The sequence below is a fragment of the Salminus brasiliensis genome, chromosome 10 (assembly GCF_030463535.1).
Source record: "Salminus brasiliensis chromosome 10, fSalBra1.hap2, whole genome shotgun sequence".
Classification (NCBI taxonomy): domain Eukaryota; kingdom Metazoa; phylum Chordata; class Actinopteri; order Characiformes; family Bryconidae; genus Salminus; species Salminus brasiliensis.
In genome coordinates, this window is record NC_132887.1 from 2,262,756 (window position 1) to 2,286,872 (window position 24,117).

General features: G+C 40.4%; 1 protein-coding gene across 5 annotated transcripts in view; it reads right to left on the bottom strand.

Annotated features, from left to right (window-relative positions):
• ppp1r13ba (protein phosphatase 1, regulatory subunit 13Ba) overlaps positions 1 to 24,117 on the bottom strand; it is a 79,244-nt gene that overhangs the window by 19,208 nt on the left and 35,919 nt on the right. For 4 of the 5 annotated variants that reach the window (XM_072688977.1, XM_072688978.1, XM_072688975.1 and 1 more), the window contains 3 exons: positions 10,671 to 10,772; positions 3,181 to 3,349; positions 1,464 to 1,660 (listed from right to left, as the gene is read on the bottom strand). In XM_072688977.1, the coding sequence (XP_072545078.1) occupies positions 1,464 to 1,660; positions 3,181 to 3,349; positions 10,671 to 10,772 (468 nt within the window). Of the gene's footprint in view, positions 1 to 1,463; positions 1,661 to 3,180; positions 3,350 to 10,670; positions 10,773 to 19,893; positions 20,267 to 24,117 lie in introns of those variants that run through there. The other variant, XM_072688979.1, reaches the window with a different exon arrangement.

Consider the following 24,117-nt stretch of genomic DNA (forward strand, 5'->3'; position numbering starts at 1 on the left):
AACACCTCAGAAGAAAAGGACAAAATTAAAACCTGCTTGTTTTAATGAGATATGAATATGAAATAATCCATATCAAATTATAGCATGATTTTGTTCTTACTGCAAATAACATAATGGTTAGAACTCATTCCCCAAACCAGCCCAGTCATAGGTCCTGCATCCTGATAATGATACTGTGTAGCCCACTACTTTCCCAAATTTATTAAACCACATTTCATCTGGTCTGTATTATTTTAGCCTAAACAAATACCCATCTATACCCCTCTGTACCCATCCATTTTGGCCTATCCCCGTTCATACCCATACATACAACTCAATATCCATCTATAGCCATCCATACCCATTTATACCCACCTGTACCCATACATGCACATCTATACCCATCATTTCCCATTTCCCAAATGCAATCAAATACTATACAAATATATACCCATTTATACCTATCTACATCCATCTATACCAATTCATACCCATCTATACCCATCCATACCATCTATATGTATCCACATCATCTATACCAACTATATTCAGCCATACCATCTATACCCTTTATACCTATCTATACCCATCCATATGTAATTATACACATCAATACCTATCCATACCTATCTATACCTATCCATACTCATCTATTTCCATCTATACCCATCCATACTTAATTATACACATCTATACCCACCCATACCCAGCTATACCTATCCATATGTAATTATACACATCAGTACCTATCCATACCTATCTATACCTATCCATACTCATCTATTTCCATCTATACCCATCCATACTTAATTATACACATCTATACCCATCCATACTTAATTATACATACCTTTACCCATCCATACTTAATTATACATACCTATACCCATCCATACCCATCTATACCCATCTATACCCATCCATACCAACTATATTAATCCATACCATCTATACCCATCTATACCTCTCTGTACCCATTCATTTCCATCTATATCTATCTATACCCACCCATACTTCATTATACACATCTGTACTCATCCATACCCGCTCATACCTATCTATACCCAACTGTACCCTGCCAACAATACCCATTTATACAAGTACCCATCTATCCCTATCCATAACCACACATATCTATCCTTACCATCACCAACTTCCATCACCATGTGGCCACCCATCAATGGCCATCCCATCCATACCAATCTATTCCCATCTATACCCACATATATCCATTCATAGCATCCATCCTGGTCAACAGAACACATTACTGCAGCTCGGTGAGAGTGCCTACCACATGTTGATTACTGGGGTTGCTACAACCTGGCCATTTTATCAGAAACCTGTCTATACCCATCCATACCCCATCCATACCCCATCTATACCCCATCTATACCCATACACCATTTCTCATTTTAATGCATTAAATGCCATAGTGGTCTAACAGGGCTAAGCTGAGTGTGTGTGTGTATGTGTGTGTGTGGTACCTGTAGCTCCTGGTAAAGTTTTCGAAGCTCCAGCGCGGCTGTCCCGCTCAGTGGCGCCCCAACAGGCTGCAGGCCGTTTAGCCGTCCATGCCGAAGGTCATCCAGCTGCTGTGTGAGCTGATCCACCTTCAGCACAGCGTGTTGCAGCTCCGCCTGCTTCTCCTGGAACAGATTGCTCACATGCTCTATCTCCGCCGCTACACACACACACACACACACACACACACACACACATAGTCCAATTACACACTATTACACAAGACTATATATATGTGTGTTATTAATGAGCTCTCTCTCAAAACCGACCTTCTGAGACGGAAACCAAAGTGTGTGTGGAGTGTGTGATGACCAGTGAAATGAATTTAATGACAACTGTCCACCCAGGGGCTGTCCACATAGTGAACATGTCATGTGACCAAGCAATAACAGAGCACTAGCTGCTGCTAGCTTTGAGGCACTGGAATTTGGAGTCTGGAGAACTAAAACCATCACAGGCCTCCGACACACCCTGACCAGAACAGATGCTTCAGAAACACACACACACACACACACACACACACACACACATATATACATACATACACTGAGCCATCAGGACACACAGCTGCAGCTAAGAGGGAGTGCCCACCACATGCACTGAAAATAGTGCAAAAAAAAAAAAAAGGCTGGGGTCGCTACCCCCTGGCCACTTTATCAGAAACCCTTCTCTTGTAGCTCCACCTTGCTGGTGTTCAGTAGCTGTTAGAAGATGGTCATCTGTGGTCATGAAGGGATAGGCAATGCTCAAATAGCTTGTGGGATTTAAGCGATGACGGACTGGATTTAAAGGCCCAGCCCAAAGTGCGCCAAGAAAACCCTCCCCACACCGTTACACCACCACCTCCACCAGCCTGGACTGTCCACACAAAGCAGGTTGGGTCCATAGACTCAACCAGGCTATGTGTCTTCAGTCTTTCCCCAGTCTGCCCAGTGTTGGTGAGCCTGTGCTGAGCCACTGCAGCCTCAGCCTTCTGTTCTTGGCTGACAGTAGTGGAACCTGACGTGGTCTTCTGCTGTTGTAGCTTCATCCTCCTCAAGGTTGGAAGTGCTGGTGTTCATTCTAAGGAGCTTCTCTGCTCTCTACCATTGTTCAGACTGATTCTCTGAGTTACTGTGGCCTTCCTGTCAGCTCCAACCAGTCTGCAGAACTGCAAAACCTTGGCTTGTGGCTGGCACACATGTGCAAATGCACACACACAGCTTGTCTAGTCACTGTAGAGAAGAAGCACTGCCAATAGAATAGGACTCAGATAACCTAATGGCTCCATGCTGCCTAATGCCAGGCGTGGGTTAGAGGGGTATATAAAGCCCCCCAGCATTGAGGAGCTGTGGAGCAGTGGAAGAACTGTGTTCTCTGGAATGATGGTGGTGGTCCAGTACTTTTGGGATGAGTTTGTGTGGCGATCATCATCCAACATCCTGATCTCACTAAAGCTCATGTTGTTAAATCCTCCACAAATCCAAAACCTAGTAGAAAGTCTTCTTCTCTGGACAGTAGAGACAGTTACTCCAACAAAAGCAGCATCAACTCTTTAAATACCCTTGATTTCAGAAGAAACAGTGAATGAGCAGGTGTCCCAATACTTTTGTCCATGTAGAACATGGACTTACTCTATAAATGAGATTAACAGAAGCAGTGTGAACACAATACGAGTGTGCGTGAGCGGGATGTACGTACACAGGCTGCCGTTGATGATCTTGCTGTAGTCCACCTGACCCCTCATAGCGCGGATTTTCTTCAGCTTCGCCTCCTGGCTCTCCACTCTCTCCCTCAGCTTCTGGAGCTTCTCCGGCTCACACGCGGCCTGCCGAGGGTCCTGCTGCTTCAGATACCGCAAACGCTGCTCCTACAACACACACACACATACACACACAGGGGGAAAGAGGGAGTGGAGGGGCGTGAGAGAGGGGGGGGGTGAATTTCAGGCTGGGAAGGAACAACTGGAACAATCGGCACTGTGTGAACATGCGGCACGTGGGCTACACACATGCTGGACACACCTCAGAACGAACAGAGGAGAGCTGTACGAGCAGAGGAACGGGTGTAAAACAACAGGAGGAGGAAGAGGATGGACGGGACAGAAAATTAAAAACTATTAAATATCATATATGACCTCCCATTCTAAACCCATAGGCATTATTAATATGGAGCTGGTCCTCCTTTGCTCTAAGCTCTAACAGCAGCAGCAGCATGACAGGTTACTGAATCAGTTGGAGGCTTCTCTGCACTCTGCTCTGAGCTCAGCACTCGGCCCTGACCCCGCTCTGTAACTTTACGTGGTCTGACAGACACTCGGTGGATACTGAGCTGCTCTCTGTGAGCTGTTCCTCCTAAACTCTTCCACTGTTCAATAATAACACCACTCACAGCTGATGGAGGAAGATCTAGGAGGGAGGAAATTTCACCAGCTGACTTGTTGTTGTTGGTGCAGCGGTGTCTCCTATTACATACAGAACCACGCTGGAGTTCAGTGAGCTCTTCAAAACCTCCCGTTCTTTCACTGATGTGTGGAAGAAACACAGACTGCAGGATCAATAACAAGATCATATAGAAAACTGAAAAAGTGAGTGTGTGAAAAACAGAGAAAGAGAGAGAGAGAGAGAGAGCATGTGCTGACCAGCACAGTCAGGTTTTCTCTAGAATGAACAAACACAAAGCCCAGCCTAACACACACCGAGTGTTGACTCGACACAATCCAGCGTTAGACGAACAAACAGACAAAAAGAGCGTTTTACTGCAGAGCTGCTACCTCCCCTCTAATATCCAGAATGAAGCTCTAATAATATTAATATCCAGTATGAAGTTCTAATAACATTAATATCCAGTATGAAGCTCTAATAGCATTAATATCCAGTATGAAGTTCTAATAACATAAATATCCAGTATGAAGCTCTAATAGTATTAATATCTAGAATGAAGCTCTAATAACATTAATATCCAGTATGAAGTTCTAATAAAATTAATATCCAGTATGAAGCTCTAATAACATTAATATCCAGTATGAAGTCTCTAATAGCATTAATATCCGGTATGAAGCTCTAATAACATTAATATACAGTATGAAGTGCTAATAACATAAATATCCAGTATGAAGCTCTAATAACATTAATATCCAGAATGAAGCTCTAATAACATTAATATCCAGAATGAAGCTCTAATAACATTAATATCCAGTATGAAGTTCTAATAAAATTAATATCCAGTATGAAGCTCTAATAACATTAATATCCAGTATGAAGTTCTAATAACATTAATATCCAGTATGAAGCTCTAATATCATTAATATCCAGTATGAAGTTCTAATAAAATTAATATCCAGTATGAAGCTCTAATAACATTAATATCCAGTATGAAGTTCTAATAACATTAATATCCAGTATGAAGCTCTAATATCATTAATATCCAGAATGAAGCTCTAATAACATTAATATCCAGAATGAAGCTCTAATAGCATTAATATCCAGTATGAAGCTCTAATAACATTAATATCCAGTATGAAGCTCTAATATCATTAATATCCAGAATGAAGCTCTAATAACATTAATATCCAGTATGAAGTTCTAATAACATTAATATCCAGTATGAAGCTCTAATATCATTAATATCCAGAATGAAGCTCTAATAACATTAATATCCAGTATGAAGTTCTAATAACATTAATATCCAGTATGAAGCTCTAATATCATTAATATCCAGAATGAAGCTCTAATAACATTAATATCCAGTATGAAGTTCTAATAACATAAATATCCAGTATGAAGCTCTAATAACATTAATATCCAGAATGAAGCTCTAATAACATTAATATCCAGTATGAAGTTCTAATAACATTAATATCCAGTATGAAGTTCTAATAAAATTAATATCCAGTATGAAGCTCTAATAATATTAATATCCAGTATGAAGCTCTAATAACATTAATATCCAGTATGAAGTTCTAATAGCATTAATATCCAGTATGAAGCTCTAATAACATTAATATCCAGAATGAAGCTCTAATAACATTAATATCCAGAATGAAGCTCTAATAGCATTAATATCCAGTATGAAGCTCTAATAACATTAATATCCAGTATGAAGCTCTAATATCATTAATATCCAGAATGAAGCTCTAATAACATTAATATCCAGTATGAAGTTCTAATAACATTAATATCCAGTATGAAGCTCTAATATCATTAATATCCAGAATGAAGCTCTAATAACATTAATATCCAGTATGAAGTTCTAATAACATTAATATCCAGTATGAAGCTCTAATATCATTAATATCCAGAATGAAGCTCTAATGACATTAATATCCAGTATGAAGCTCTAATATCATTAATATCCAGAATGAAGCTCTAATAACATTAATATCCAGTATGAAGTTCTAATAACATAAATATCCAGTATGAAGCTCTAATAACATTAATATCCAGAATGAAGCTCTAATAACATTAATATCCAGTATGAAGTTCTAATAACATTAATATCCAGTATGAAGTTCTAATAAAATTAATATCCAGTATGAAGCTCTAATAATATTAATATCCAGTATGAAGCTCTAATAACATTAATATCCAGAATGAAGCTCTAATAACATTAATATCCAGAATGAAGCTCTAATAGCATTAATATCCAGTATGAAGCTCTAATAACATTAATATCCAGTATGAAGCTCTAATATCATTAATATCCAGAATGAAGCTCTAATAACATTAATATCCAGTATGAAGTTCTAATAACATAAATATCCAGTATGAAGCTCTAATAACATTAATATCCAGTATGAAGTTCTAATAGCATTAATATCCAGTATGAAGCTCTAATAGCATTAATATCCAGAATGAAGCTCTAATAACATTAATATCCAGTATGAAGCTCTAATAGCATTAATATCCAGAATGAAGCTCTAATAACATTAATATCCAGTATGAAGCTCTAATAACATTAATATCCAGTATGAAGTTCTAATATCATTAATACCTGATACTTGACGAAATATATTTACAGTTCAACATTTCACGCCAGTAATTAATAGGTTTAATGAATAAAATAAAATGTATTATTATGGCAAATTATAATTGATTTAACTACAGAGATTATGTTGTACTTGTTTTTATTTTATTTACTGATTTTATTTCACTGGCTAATAATTCCACTAAAAAAACAGGTTCAATAATCTTATTATATTAATAGAATAACTGAATAATGACAAATATTACATCATCACTGTCACACAAAACCTTATATCTCCAAAATGGGAATGTAGAATGTGATAATGTGATTCTATTTTAATGGTCAATGAAAAATCATTATTATTATTCCAGGTCATTTTGGAGCAATCCTATTGGTCCGTTCATCATGAAGTTCTGATACAGTATAAAAGAACAACTGTCAGATTCACATGATGGAGAAAAGAGAAAAACAACAACAACAAAGATACAATAAGGATTTCTGAGTGACAGCGACGATGCGAACGTGCACACATCGCTTGATTCCGTGGACCCTCCACATCTGCAGAAGGGCTCAGGAGCTGGGCGTTTACCTTGTGATCAATGAGCTGAAGAGATGCTCCAGTTCTGAGTCCAGTCTGGTTTTAAAATCAAGAGTCAGTCTTCATCCTGATCCCACAACCCTCGCCTTTCTCTACTGGAGAACCACGAGGAACCAACCCCTCGCCTTGTTGAATTAAAGCTCCTATGACTTTCTCCACTTTCTAAACTTCTAGACTCATTCACACACACTCTCTCTCTAACACATACACACACACACAGTGACCCACTGGCAGCCGCCCTCTTCCTGGCAGCTGCAGCTCCATGCTGATCTCATGTCCTGTGTCCATGGAGCCACTTCCTGTTGTTGTTTGAGGTTTAGAGCATCTCTACGTCACGCACTGACCTAAAGCCCACGTCTACAGCGGCCAGCTCCAACACACTGACCACTACACCAGATCAGCAATGACGTCAGAACCAGCCCATGGTACACTGTCAACACAGCTGAGTGAATAGTGTGTACTTGTGTGTGTGTGTGTGTGTGAGTGTGTGTGTGTGTTAGTCACAGAAATCCCCCTGTTCATCTGAGACACTATCTACAGCATTTTCAAAACCGGCCAAAAGTATCTGGACAGTTCTTCTAATGAGTGACTCACCTACATAATCCACTGTATAATCTTCATAGAAAAGCACCGACCAATAGAACTGGAGCCCAGAGGGGTATTAATTAAGCCCACCCAGCATTGGGCTGTGGGGTTGGCTGGAGTGACGGAGGTCCATTCAATACCTTTGATGTTGATGATGAGCTGGAGTGGCAGAGCTAATCATCTGTACCAACATCTGTACCTGACCTCACTGATGCTCTAGTGTGAATGAATGTCATCAAATCCTCACAGCAATGTTCAAACATCTAGTAAAGTCTTCACAGAAGGCTGTTACTGCAGCAAAGCAGTCCAATCTACCATCAGAGAAGAAATGCTGGAGGAGCAAGTGTCCATATATTTTTTGACCAGTTGGATCATTCTGAAGGAGCTGATTCAGCAGAATGAATTTTGGGATGTTATCAATTATTCAAATTAATTTGAATAATATGTAATTATTAAAATGTGTTAAAAATGTCAAATTTAATATAAATAACCAGAACATTTTGTTATTTATACTGAATATTTACGTAAATCTATGTACAGCACTGTGAACATGAGAGTGTAAATCTGCTGATCTGCTCAGTAAAACACTGATATTAGAATAAACACTAATAATAACACTCCTACAGAAAGTGGTGGAGGTTCTCCATCACTGTGTTCATCATTAGAACATCTCCAAAGTTCTCCTCTCTCATGGAGTCTAGTGTTATTTAGAGTTCTCCTCAGATCAACACCTGGTTTGATGGTAAATCAGGGCTTAATGATGGTAAATCAGGTGAGCTGCTGCTGCTGCTGCTGCTGATGATGATGGAGGTGAACACATCCTCCACGCTGTGCTGGCTGGACTGGGGGGCGTCCAGGAGAAACCTGGAGGAACCGAGCTCTGTTCTTCAGACTAGCTCACCGACAAGATCTCACTACTTTCTTTCTTCAGAATGAGAAGCTCTTGTTTCTCCTTTTTACTGGATTTATGTTCAGCTGCTTTATCTGTTCTGATCAGATCTGGAGCTTCTACAGTTAAGACTCACTTGATAATAATGTAATTAGGGGTCTAAACGTCTGCACAGAATATATAATATTCTGCAGATATAACTTCTTTAATGATTTTTACTGTGGGAAGCTCTCTGAATTACCTTTGCGTGTGGAAAGTGCTGCAGAAACTCCCACTACAACTCCCAACACGGCTTACTGGAGGAAAGCCAGCCCCATCCGTCAGACAGAAGACAGCTGAGACTGTTTTGATCAGGAGATCACATGTCTGTGTGTGTGTGTGTGTGTGTGTTCAGATGACCATGTGTGCATGTCTGTCTGAGCTAAACACATGTTCCCCGCTCTGCGATCAATAGAGCACCGAGCTCTTAACAAGTCCTGCATGTCTAGCCGAGCTCTTCACAGCAAGCCAGAGAGCTTTAAGAGTTTGACATACTGCCCAAACACTGATGAAGTGTCCACGCAAACACAGCCTGTGGAGTTAATCATGGCTGCGATGTCACAACTGGAGACACATTTACACATGATCATTTATTCAGCCTACAGCAACCTGCCCCCATTCAGATTACAGCAGTTTCAGTCTAGCCCCACCCATTTATTCAGTCTAGCCCCACCCATTTATTCAGTCTAGCCCCATTAATTCAGTCTGTCTGCCCCCGCTCATTTAGCCAAGTCTAGCTCCACCCATTTATTCAGTCTAGCCCCACCCACTGAGCCAGTTTAGCACAACCTATTCAGCCAAGTCTAGCCCCACCCATTTATTCAGTCTAGCCCCATTCATTCAGCCAAGTCTAGCCCCACCCATTTATTCAGTCTAGCCCCATTCATTCAGCCAAGTCTAGCCCCACCCATTTATTCAGTCTAGCCCCATTCATTCATTCAGCCAGTCTAGCCTCTCTCATTCAGCCAGTCAAGGCCCACCCATTCAGTCAGTCAAGCCCCACTCATTCAGCCAGTCAAGGCCCACCCATTCAGTCAGTCAAGCCCCACTTATTCAGCCAGTCAAGGCCCACCCATTCAGTCAGTCAAGCCCCACCCATTCAGTCAGTCAAGCCCCACCTATTCAGCCAGTCAAGGCCCACCCATTCAGTCAGTCAAGCCCCACCTATTCAGCCAGTCGAGGCCCACCCATTCAGTCAGTCAAGCCCCACCCATTCAGCCAGTCAAGCCCCACCCATTCAGCCAGTCTAGCCCCACCCATTTATTCAGTCTAGCCCCATTCATTCAGCCAAGTCTAGCCCCATTCATTCAGCCAAGTCTAGCCCCACCCATTTATTCAGTCCAGTCCCACTCATTTAGTCAGCCTAGTCCTACACGTTCAGACAGTCTATCCCCACCGGTTCAGCCAGTCCAGTCCCACTCATCGAATCAGTCTAGCCCCTCTCATCCGGTCAGTTTAGCCTCACTCATTCAGTCAGTCCATATCCATTCATTCAGCCAGTCAATCCCCACCCATTTAGCCTCTGAAGCAACACCCATTTATCCAGTCTAGCCCCTCCTATTCATTCAGTCTAGTCCCAACTATTCATACGGTCATCCAGCCAGTCAAGTCCCACCATTCAGCCACTCTACCCCATCCATTCAGACAGTTCATTAAGCCCCACCCATTCAGCCAATCAAACCCCACAATTATTCAGCCAGTCAAGTCCCACCCATTCCAGTTTCTCTGACATGTAATCGACCAAGCGTTTAGCAATGCATCCTCAACAGACCGGGGTTCAATTCCTGGAATTCACTGAAATACAACATACCCTTTTCTACAGTGCAGACCCTCACCTCAGACCACAGCATAGGCCGCTGTCGGACCCTTTTACTAACAAACTACTAACGAAATACTGCTCACTGACACGGCATTATTATTTATTTATTTATTTATTTATTTTACACTAATGACTAGTTATGTGTTATATGCACAGACCACGGCTTCAGCATATGATTATGGGGTGGGAGGAGAATAGAGCTCAGGGGGCTTCTTCTAATGCACTACTTTGTGATTAGTGTGACTAGTTGACTAATGTAAATGGACAGTTAAAGTGGGGTTAAAGGCAGGGCCTACCTTGGCCACCAGCATCTGCTGCTGAGCTTCTATCTGCTGCTGCTGCCGTACGGCCATCTCCTGCAGCTCGGACAGCGTCAGCTCCACACGGGGAGTCCCCACCTGCGCGACACACACATGCATAGAAGAACTCAATACACAAAATCCACTGAGCTTTTGCGTTACAGCGATATGTTCTGTAATAGATTTTATTAAAAATATTAAAATAAGCAATCCTTCTGCAAAGCAATGCAGCTGATTAACAGTAGGCTTAGGTTGCCACACAACATGCATTAATAAGGAGTTCAGTTGATGTGTGAGCATTTATATAAAGTACATATTTTACAACAACTTCAAGCAGGATTCAGGCAATCAATTTCTTTAATAATTTATAAAATATTAAATAAATAACTGATTCTTTAGTTTAAGACTCTAACACAGCGAAAACCTCTACAGCAAGAATCAGAGTCCTACATCACCATGGCCAGATCCAGAGAGCACTCTGAGGCCTTCAGAAAGAAGGGTGGAGATACAGAGTGAGAGTCTGGGAAGGGCTTTAAACTGATCTCAGAACAGTTAGAGATCAGCCGCTGTTCCACTGTCCACTAAATCATCTACAAGAGGAACAGCTGACCAACATGACCAGGTCAGGACGTCCTAGCAAGTTCAGCCCAAGAGCAGAACCTCAAGATGAGTAAAGAAAGAAAGAGCCCCACTCATTCAGTCAGCCTAGTTCTACTCGTTCAGCCAGTCGAGACCCACCCATTCATCCAGTCGAGCCCCACCCATTCAGCCAGTCGAGCCCCACCCATTCAGTCAGTCAAGTCCCACCCATTCAGTCAGTCAAGTCCCACCCATTCAGCCAGTCCAGCCCAACCCATTCTGTCAATCAAGCCCCACCCATTCAGTCAGTCTAGTCCCACCCATTCATCCAGTCTAGCCCCACCTATTCAGCCTGTCAAGTCCCACTCATTCATCCAGTCTAGCCCCACCTATTCAGCCAGTGGAACCCCACCCATTCAGCCTGTCAAGTCTCACCCATTCAGCCACTCTACCCCAATCATTCAGACAGTCCATTAAGCCCTACCCATTCACCCAGTCAAGCCCCACCCATTCATCCAATCTAGCCCCACCTATTCAGTCAGTCAAGTCCCACCCATTCAGCCAGTCAAGCCCCACCCATTCAGCCTGTCAAGTCTCACCCATTCAGCCAGTTCAGCCCAACCCATTCTGTCAATCAAGCTCCACCCATTCAGCCAGTCTAGTCCCACCCATTCATCTAGTCTAGCCCCACCTATTCAGCCTGTCAAGTCCCACCCATTCATCCATTCTAGCCCCACCTATTCAGCCTGTCAAGTCCCACCCATTCATCCAGTCTAGCCCCACCTATTCAGTCAGTCGAACCCCACCCATTCAGCCAGACAAGCCCCACCCATTCAGCCTGTCAAGTCTCACCCATTCAGCCACTCTACCCCAATCATTCAGACAGTCCATTAAGCCCCACCCATTCAGCCAGTCCAGCCCAACCCATTCTGTCAATCAGTCAGTCAAGTCTAAAGAAGTCTCCAACAGTCCTACAGTGTGATGGACATTCATGGGGTCTCCTAATTCTTTCACATGACTGTACCAACAGCCTACCTCATACTAGAGGCTGTAAACAAACAGTCCATGTGGAGGAGCATGATGAGCACAATTCTGAAGGACTTAATGAGTGTAACCGGATGAAACGTGCTGGAAATCTGGAGAATCCTCTTATGTCCGAAAGCCTGTACACAGCGTTGGAGATCACTGCCACAGAATTAAGATGCTACGATATTCAGATTCATGTAATCAGTCATGTTGATTCCCTGCTGCTGCCTCACAGCAGTGTGTAGGGTGTGTGAGCGTAAACAGCTGCGTGGCTTCAGGGGCCGAACACAGCAACTGGCTGCAAAAGGGCCGAAATCACAGGGAAAATCATCAGTCTATGCACTGTACGGCCACTGTCACTCAAACCTCGTATCTCCAAAACAGCAGCTTTACAGGAGGAGGAAAACCCTTTTTAGCTTTTAGTGGAAGTCAATGTAAAAGATTTTCAGAGTTCAGAGTCATAAAACACTGCACAAATGGAGAGAAAATATATGGACAAAAGTATTGGGACACCTGCTTTCTTCTGAAATTAAGGGTATTAATAGAGTTGATCCTACTTTTGTTACTATCCAATGAACAAGGGCTTTTTACTAGATTTTGGAGGAGCTTTGCTGTGAGGATTTGATTGCATTCAGCAACAAGAACGTTAGTGAGGTCAGGATGTTGATGATGCACGCCACCCCACTTCATTATCCCCAGCTCCCCAACTTATGCTATCCAAAAGTACTGGATGGAGCTCCACAACCATCATTCCAGAGAACACAGTTCTTCCACTGCTCCACAGCTCCTCAATGCTGGGGGGCTTTATTATACCCCTGTAGCCCACTCCTGGCATTAGGCAGCATGAAGCCAATAGGGTCATGATGTTGATGATCTGCTCCAGAGAGTCCTATTCTATTGGCAGTACTTTTTCTCTACAGGGACTAGACAAGCTGTGTGTGTGTGTGCATTTGCACATCTGTATCAGCAATGGGTGCAACTTAAAGTAGCTGAATGCATTAATTAGAGAGGGTGTCCACAAACATGTGGACATGTATTGCCCTTTATAATACAGCTATTTAATATGCTTTAATATGAAAATGAGCACTCTGGACCGTGAGAATTCCGACCAATCACCATTTCCGAGGGTAAAAAAAAAAAAATAAATAATGCAGGCAAATCTTTAATGTCATTGGTCCACAGCTGTAAGGCTGACTGTGATGATGATAAGCAGCACTACTGTGTGCGTTACAGGACTAGATCTGCAAATAATAAGAACATTATTAATAAACCTGGCGCAATATCTTATCAACACACAGCCTTCCCACAACACACACTGCAATCTAGAAGTGTAATCAATACAAGGCTTTGTCTTCTGACCCTTTCAAACGAGACGTCTGGTAAGTGGATGGTGCGCAGTGCCACAGCTCGATCAATACTACAACACTAAATGGTCCTAAACTGCACAGTGGCACTGGATTATCGTGATCAGGGCTGCCAGAGAACGGCATTAGTAATGGAGTAATCGACCAATCTTACTGACAATTACTGAGTGAACAGACTGAACACGATTCCAGGTGACTTGGTAATGGATCATAAATAAGGAGGCATTTAAAGGCCTTTTATTAAATTATTCAGTATCTACTATGAATTATTCAGTGTCCACTATGAATTATTCAGTATCTATTAGGAATTATTCAGTAACTACTATGAATTATTCAGTATCTATATCTATATATACATATGGTATATATATATATACCATATGTATATATATATACACACACATATATGTATATATATATATATGTAGTTATATATATGCAGTTCTGATATATATATATATATATCTATATATATATATATATATATATATATATATATATATATATATATAAAACTGCAAATGTGGCTGTCATACAATCTATTGCTATGCAGATTATTCAGTTATTATAACTTATAGAATCACTATAGTTATATATATACTATATAAACACAGGTTATTGTTGTTTACAGCTTCTGTATAATATTATACAGTTTATTCAGCTACTAGACAATGGTTATTGTTGTTGTTTAGAATGGGCCTTTCTGTAATCCATGCAAATCCTTCCTAAAACTACTGATACTGATACAGTACAGCAAACACCCAGAAAATCATCATTACATTTACTGCTATAACGATAATACACTGACATACCACTCAGCAACTAATCTGCTGATTCAGAAACTAAGAGACATTAATGTTTTTTTTTATAGAAAGTAATTGTGTACTTGAGTAACTATGTAATTATGTAATTGTGAGAGCTGTAATTGTGAGAGCTGTAATTGTGAGAGCTGTAATTGTGCCTGCAGCTTGGCATCCTGTCCGTTTCGTGCGGCCCTCAGGCTGCAGAACAGAGGATGAGGAAATGCCTGGAGAGAAGGAACAGGAAGGCAGCAGTCATGCCATGTCCTGCTATTGTGTACATTCACCTACACACACACACACACACACACACACACACACACACACACACACACACACATCAACCATGTTAAATCACTCACAACAGTCAAAATTAGCATCCTGGAACATCTGACCGCCCTGATGACCTGGATACAGCACATTTACAGTATTTACAGTAACTGAGTGATGGACTCCATCCAAACACTCCTCACCTTATTTCCTAAAGGCCAGATCAGCTCGGAGTCGTTCTCTGGGCTGGACGGCAGACCCTCAGTTCATTTCAGTTAGCGATCTGTTTATCACTAACTGATGGAGTTATGTAATAACTATAAGTTTGGGGGAAGGACCACGCCCCAACTCCTCCTCTTCATTACTACGCACTATATAGCTGCTCCTCTCCCCTCTCCTTCTCGTGACCCGCCATCCTCAGCCCGGCAAGGGGGGTCTGGCTTTGGGTCCCACCAGATTGAAGCCCCCCAGAAATCCAGCCAGAGTTTTCCTCCTTGCCTCAGTCAAGCGTGGTTTGCACTTCGTAAATTTACCATTAAAGGACTTTTATACAAACAACTAATTTATAATCTTTTTATTTAAATACTTATAAACCACTATGAATTATTCAGTATCCACTATGAATTATTCAGTATCCACTATGAGTTATTGGGTGTCTATTCTAAATTAGCCAGTATCCACTATGAGTTATTCAGTGTCTAATACAAATGATTTCGTATTCATTATGAATTAGTCAGTATCTATTATGAATTATGCAGCAACCACTATGAATTATTCAGTATCCTCTATGAATTATTTAGTGTCCACTATGAATTATTCAGTGTCCACTATGGATTATTCTGTATCCACTATGAATGTCAGTATACATTATAAACTATTCAGTATGCATTCTAAATTAGCCAGTATCCAGTATGAGTTATTGAGTATCTAATATGAATTATTCTGTATTCACTATGAATTAGTCAGTATCCATTATGAATTATACAGAAACCTCTATTAAATATTTAGTGTTCACTATGAATAAAAATGTATCCACTATGACTTATTCAGTATCTATAATGAATTATTCAGTATCTACTATAAGTGTCTCAGTGTCCACTATGAATTATTCAGTATCCACTATGAATTATTGGGTAAACTAGCCAGTATCCACCAGGAGTTATTTAGTGTCTAATATGAGTGATTCCGTATTCACTATGCATTCTTTTGTATCCATTATGAATTATTCAGTAACCTCTTTGAATTATTTAGGATCTACTATTAAATATTTAGTATTCACTATAAATACATATGCATCCACTATGAATTATTCAGTATCTACTATGAATTACTCAGTATCTACTAGGAATTATTCAGTATCCACTATGAATTATTCAGTATCCACTATGAATTACTCAGTATCTACTAGGAATTATTCAGTATCCACTAGGAATTATTCAGTATCCACTAGGAGTTATTCAGTATCCACTAGCCTTTAATCAGAGTTTAGAAGGTCATGTAATCTCTCAGCTGGTCCGACTACATTAGCCTACCGAACACGCCTCCGTAGACACTGCCTCTTGGTAAACGTCCCGCTCTTTGAGGAAAATCGGATGCAGGGCACATAAAGAATGAAGCTTTTCCACCAGAGGAGAAAAAGGGAAGTGCTTTCTCTCCTGAGGAGGGAAACTGCTTCCTTTCTGCCTGTGGGTGCCGGCTGACCGCTCAGATTCCACACTCTCTCTGAGAGCAGATGCAATAACACAACTCTCAGTCACGGTGGGCGTGTCTGCCACTCAGTCCTGACTACTGGTACTTAGCTGCCAATTTATTAGATACATCCACTTAAATCCATAGTCCACTTTATCAGAAACAATCTATACATTACAGATGTACTGTCACAGTTGCTAATTCATCAGCCATAGTAGATGTAAATACTGAATACTGAATAATTCATATTGAATACTGAATAATTCATAGTAGATACTAAATAATTCATATTAGATACTGAATAATTTATAGTGGATACAGAATAATTAATAGTGGATACTGAATAATTCATAGTAGATACTGAATAATTCATAGTGAATACTAAATAATTCATAGTGGATACTGAATAATTCCTAGTGGATACTGAATAATTCCTAGTAAATACTGAATAATTCATAGTGAATACTGAATAATTCATAGTGGATACTGAATCATTCATAGTGAATACTGAATAATTCATAGTGGATACTGAATAATTCCTAGTAGATACTGAATAATTTATATTAGATACTAAATAATTAATAGTGAATACTGAATAATTCATAGTGGATACTGAATAATTCATAGTAAATACTGAATAATCCATAGTAGATACTGAATATTTCATATTAGATACTGAATAATTCATATTAGATACTGAATAATTCCTAGTAGATACTGAATAATTTGTAGGGAATACTGAATAATTCATAGTAGATACTGAATAATTCCTAGTGAATACTGAATAATTCATAGTGGATACTGAATAATTCATAGTGGATACTGAATAACTCGTAGTGGATACTGAATAATTCATAGTGAATACTAAACAATTCATAGTAGATACAGAATAATTCATTGTAGATTCTGAATAACTCGTAGTGGATACTGGAGAATGTATAGTATATAGTGAATAATTCGGAGTAGATACAGAATAATTAATTGAGCTTATTGAATAATGCACAGTAGATATTAAATTAGTTATAGTGGACATTAACTGATGTTTTAATAACAATCAGAAGAAAATCAGCAGTTTCCAAACTGTGCTCTACATAGACTCAATGCTTAGTAACTACATAAGCCTATGACGTCTATTAATAAATAACAATGTTCTGGGAAAGGATCAATCCACCCTAGATAGTGCTTATAAAGCAGCAATGAACATTGGATTGATAAAGTCATTACCAGAGTGTTCTATATATCATTCCTGACTTGAGCAGGAATTACACAGTTACCTTGTTTTAACAGCAGATCTGCAAGCAGAAATGACTGCTGAGATAAGAGGTAAGAGCAACTGAAGCTCATAATGTGCTTCCCTCTCTCTCCCCTCCTCTCTCTCTCTCTCTCTCTCTCTCTCTCTAACACTGAGTAATGCTGTAATGATGTAATGATGTAGTCCATTCGCTCATCCCCTGCCTGAGGCTTCAGCTTTCTCTCCAGCACGACTGCGTCAGATTCCTCTGTGATAAATGAATATTTTTGGAAGAATTCCTCATCCTGGATCTCACGCTAATGCTACAGTGAGAATGACACGGACTAGAGCTCCAGTAAATAATGTTAAATTACTAACAAACACAAACAATAAACACAGATACTGAGTAATTCATAATGGATAAATAATAATTAAAGGTAGATACTGAATCATTCATAATGGGTACTGGATACTTTATAGTAGGTACTGAATAATTCAAAGTAGACACTGAATAATTCATAGTAGATCCAAAATAATTAATGTAAGATACTAAATAATTCATAATGGGTGATGGGTGCTTTACAGTAGATACTGAATAGTGCATAGTGGATACTAAATAATAGACGCTAAATAACCAATAATAGTTAATAATGTTGCAGATACTATATAATTCAAAGTGAAAACAAATTAATTCATGGTAGATACTGAAAAATTCATAGTGGATACTGAACAGTTCACAGTGGATACTGAATAGATCCTAAATATTTTATAATACATACTAAATAATTTTAATATATTTAAAATAATGGACACTGGATCCTGGATAGTTTTATTATTAAGAATTGATAATAGATACTAAATACGTAACAGTAGATATTAATTAATTAATTAATAGTAGGCACTGAATAATCCATAGTGGATATAAAGTACTTAATGTTAGTAATTCATTCATTCATGCACAAACTCATAATGGGCACTGGATACTTCATCATAGATACTGACAGATTCATAGTGGACACTCAACAGTTCATAGTGGATACTGAACAGATAATAATTTATCATAGATACTAAATAATCTTAATAGATATTAAATCATTCAAAGTGGATACTGAATAGCTTATAAAAGCTTAATCATTTATAATAGATACTAAATAAAAAATTGTAGATACAAATTAATTTATAGTAGATACTGAATAATTTATAGTGGACACAAATAATTCAAGTTAGGTAATATATAATTCATAATGGGCACTGGATACTTCATTGTAGATATGGACAATTCATAGTGGATACTGAATAATTTATAGTGGATACACAACAGATAATAATTAATATAAAAAAAAAGAAATATAATTAATAATAATAGATACTATTTTTTATAGATATTAAATAATTCAAAGTGAATACTGTATAGCTTATAATATATTAAAATGTTATAATAAATTAATTGTAGATACTAATTAATTTATAGTAGATCCTGAATAATTCATAGTGGATACTGAACAGGTAATAGTGGATACTGAATAGATACCAAATAATTTATAACATATAGTAATAATTTTAATACATATTATATAATTCAAAGTGGATACTGATTAGTTTCTAATAGATTAATTTATAACAGATACTAAATCATTTATATTAGATATGAATAGATACTAAATAATTCATAGTAGATACTGAATAATTCATAGTGGATAGTGAATAATTCATAGTGGATAGTGAATAATTCATAGTGGATAATAAGAGATATGTTATGATAAATAAAATGACAAACTTCCAGTCAAACGACATCACAGCTGTTTATGCTCTTAATCCATCATGAAATCTTATTCCTCATTACTGAGAGATTCTACAGCCTCTTATTCCCAGCATCATTTTAATGAAGGGGTCTGGAAACTAAACACTAAACACTGCTCTACACACACACACACACACACACACACACACACACACACACACACATTGTTGCATGTCTTTATGACAGTCTACAACATTGACTGTGTCCATCTGCATAATGAAATTAGTGCCTTAGAGAAAGTTGTTCACACACACACACACACACACACACACACAGAGCTGTATAGCAAACTCACTCTTCATGTGAACCTGCATTATATACAGACTGCTCACACACATACACACACACACACACAGTCCACCACACTCAGTGCACATGTGTGTTTTGCACTGCACTGAAGTACACAGCAGTGGAGCCACACACACACACACACATACAAACACACAAACAGCTGTGTTACCTGGGGAGAGTCCCATGTTATCCTGCAGGACCGGACGTGGATTTTGCTGCATTGTCCTTCAGCTGTGAACTCCTGCACGGCTTCCACGTGCTTCCACTCCATCCCAACAACAGTGTCTGAGAGTGTGAGAGTGTGAGTGTGTGTGTGTGTGTGTGTGTGTGTGTGTGTGTGTGTGTTGTTACCCCTGACGGGTCCCGTGCGAAACCCTCGTGCTGCTGCTGCTGCTGCGGTGGCGTGTGTGTGTGTGTTTGTGTGTGTGAAGCTCCAGTGCCCACGTTAGTGATGACTCACTGTGCTGAAGAGCTGAGTGTGTGTGTGTGTGTGTGTGAGGGTGTGTGTGTGTGTCAGTAAACTCTGATCAGCTGGAGTCTACAGTGAGGAGCTGCTCGTTCCTACTGCGCAGGCTTCTCTCTCTCTCTCTCTTTCATACACACACACTCTCTCTCTCACTCATCAGACTCTGCTGCTCCCTCTTTCACTTTCTCTCTCTCTCTCCTTTCATTTCTCAGGCTCTCTCTCTCTCTCTCTCTCACTTTCTCATATACACACTCTACCCACACTGCAGCGCCCCCTCCCCTCTCTAACTCTCTGTCACTCTGCCCAGTGCTGCGCCACAGCTGGGCCGTCCAGCTTAAAGGTGAAGCCTCACTGCTCTGTATCGGTGCCAAACACACACACACACACACACACACACACTACGATATTGTCAATTGTGTTGCATGGCCAATTGTGCTCTCTCCGATTATGGCTGCTGATGGCATTCAAACTGGCAGCCCCCCCCCCCCCGGTGCCAGAGAGGAAGCACATTAGTCCTGCCCATTGCCCAATTTGCTCACCCATTCCTCCTGCGCCGTTTAAACAACAGTGCTGCTTGTGAATGGTTGTAAATGGGTGCGGTGGTCTCGAAATGAGGGGTGTTCAGGTCAGTTTCTGGTGTATTGCTGTGTATCTCTGCAGTGGAAAACACAGCAGGAGCTGAATGAAAATAGCTTCGGCAGACGTTCGTCAACAGTCAGACGTTCGCTCGCTGCTATCTCGGCAGCGAAATGTCAACACAGGCGCGTGCAGCCCGACGCTCGTACCCCCCCACACCACTGAAACAGCAACCCGCCAAGGTCAGTCTGACCGCACCTGGTTCTTAAAGGGAGCGGAGAGAGACGCTCTGATTGGTTTATTACTGCACGTTACGCCCAAAACAAACACACCCATGATTCATTAAGAGACTCAGTATATGACTTTTGAGCATTTCGAGTTGTTACCATAGCAAAGACACACCGACGAGCCTCTGGTTCGTCCTTAACATGTGACACAAAAACAGTATATGGGGCATTCTGCTGTGTCTATAGGTCCTATAAGTCCTGTCCTGTCCTTGTTTACTCAAAAGGGAATGTTTGCCTCTTTAACGTGATTCGATAATGTACCAAACGAGATGACCTCACGTGTCTTATCCAGGTTATCAGCGACCAAAAGTCCCAGTGTAAAATGGGCCAACAGGCTGAGGCATCTGGGGCAAGGAGACTGCTTAAAGCCACAGTTTCCACAGTTTCCCCCTCTTACCCCAACTGCAGTGCATCGGTGCATCGGCCTAGACATGTTTGGGATCTGAAGTTTGCTTCTCTAGTTTTTAGCACTGCAGCTACGAGGCTAATGTAGCTGAAGTCATCTCCAGATTCCAGACAAGACGCTATTGCCTATTGCTGAGCAGGGCCTAGAGCGGTATATGCCCCCCCCCCAAGCGTATACCAAACATGGCAAAACTAATCCATCATAAGTACTTGACCTCACTGATGCTCTCGTGAGGCGTAGGGGGCGCTCTATAATGCTCTATAATGTTCATATGATCCACACGCTTATTCTGACAGACTGTAATACACTTTAGGAAGCATAGGGGGCGCTCTATAATGCTCTATAATGTTCATATGATCCACACGCTCATTCTGACAGACTGTAATACACTACAGGAAGCATAGGGGGCGCTCTATAATGCTCTATAATGTTCATATGATCCACACGCTCATTCTGACAGACTGTAATACACTACAGGAAGCATAGGGGGCGCTCTATAATGCTCTATAATGTTCATATGATCCACACACTCATTCTGACAGACTTTAGTACACTACAGGAAGTGTAGGGGGCGCTCTATAATGCTCTATAATGTTCATATGATCCACACACTCATTCTGACAGACTTTAGTACACTACAGGAAGCGTAGGGGGCGCTCTATAATGCTCTATAATGTTCATATGATCCACACGCTTATTCTGACAGACTGTAATACACTTTAGGAAGCATAGGGGGCGCTCTATAATGCTCTATAATGTTCATATGATCCACACACTCATTCTGACAGACTGTAATACACTACAGGAAGCGTAGGGGGCGCTCTATAATGCTCTATAATGTTCATATAATCCACACGCTCATTCTGACAGACTGTAATACACTACAGGAAGCGTAGGGGGCGCTCTATAATGCTCTATAATGTTCATGTGATCCACACACTCATTCTGACATACTGTAATACACTACAGGAAGCGTAGGGGGCGCTCTATAATGCTCTATAATGTTCATATAATCCACACGCTCATTCTGACAGACTGTAATACACTACAGGAAGCGTAGGGGGCGCTCTATAATGCTCTATAATGTTCATATAATCCACACGCTCATTCTGACAGACTGTAATACACTACAGGAAGCGTAGGGGGCGCTCTATAATGCTCTATAATGTTCATATGATCCACACACTCATTCTGACAGACTTTAGTACACTACAGGAAGTGTAGGGGGCGCTCTATAATGCTCTATAATGTTCATATGATCCACACACTCATTCTGACAGACTTTAGTACACTACAGGAAGCGTAGGGGGCGCTCTATAATGCTCTATAATGTTCATATGATCCACACGCTTATTCTGACAGACTGTAATACACTTTAGGAAGCATAGGGGGCGCTCTATAATGCTCTATAATGTTCATATGATCCACACACTCATTCTGACAGACTGTAATACACTACAGGAAGCGTAGGGGGCGCTCTATAATGCTCTATAATGTTCATATAATCCACACGCTCATTCTGACAGACTGTAATACACTACAGGAAGCGTAGGGGGCGCTCTATAATGCTCTATAATGTTCATGTGATCCACACACTCATTCTGACAGACTGTAATACACTACAGGAAGCGTAGGGGGCGCTCTATAATGCTCTATAATGTTCATATAATCCACACGCTCATTCTGACAGACTGTAATACACTACAGGAAGCGTAGGGGGCGCTCTATAATGCTCTATAATGTTCATATAATCCACACGCTCATTCTGACAGACTGTAATACACTACAGGAAGCGTAGGGGGCGCTCTATAATGCTCTATAATGTTCATATGATCCACACGCTTATTCTGACAGACTGTAATACACTTTAGGAAGCATAGGGGGCGCTCTATAATGCTCTATAATGTTCATATGATCCACACGCTCATTCTGACAGACTGTAATACACTACAGGAAGCATAGGGGGCGCTCTATAATGCTCTATAATGTTCATGTGATCCACACACTCATTCTGACAGACTGTAATACACTACAGGAAGCGTAGGGGGCGCTCTATAATGCTCTATAATGTTCATATAATCCACACGCTCATTCTGGCAGACTGTAATACACTACAGGAAGCGTAGGGGGCGCTCTATAATGCTCTATAATGTTCATGTGATCCACACACTCATTCTGACAGACTGTAATACACTACAGGAAGCGTAGGGGGCGCTCTATAATGCTCTATAATGTTCATATAATCCACACGCTCATTCTGACAGACTGTAATACACTACAGGAAGCGTAGGGGGCGCTCTATAATGCTCTATAATGTTCATATAATCCACACGCTCATTCTGACAGACTGTAATACACTACAGGAAGCGTAGGGGGCGCTCTATAATGCTCTATAATGTTCATGTGATCCACACACTCATTCTGACAGACTGTAATACACTACAGGAAGCGTAGGGGGCGCTCTATAATGCTCTATAATGTTCATGTGATCCACACACTCATTCTGACAGACTGTAATACACTACAGGAAGCGTAGGGGGCGCTCTATAATGCTCTATAATGTTCATATAATCCACACGCTCATTCTGACAGACTGTAATACACTACAGGAAGCGTAGGGGGCGCTCTATAATGCTCTATAATGTTCATATAATCCAC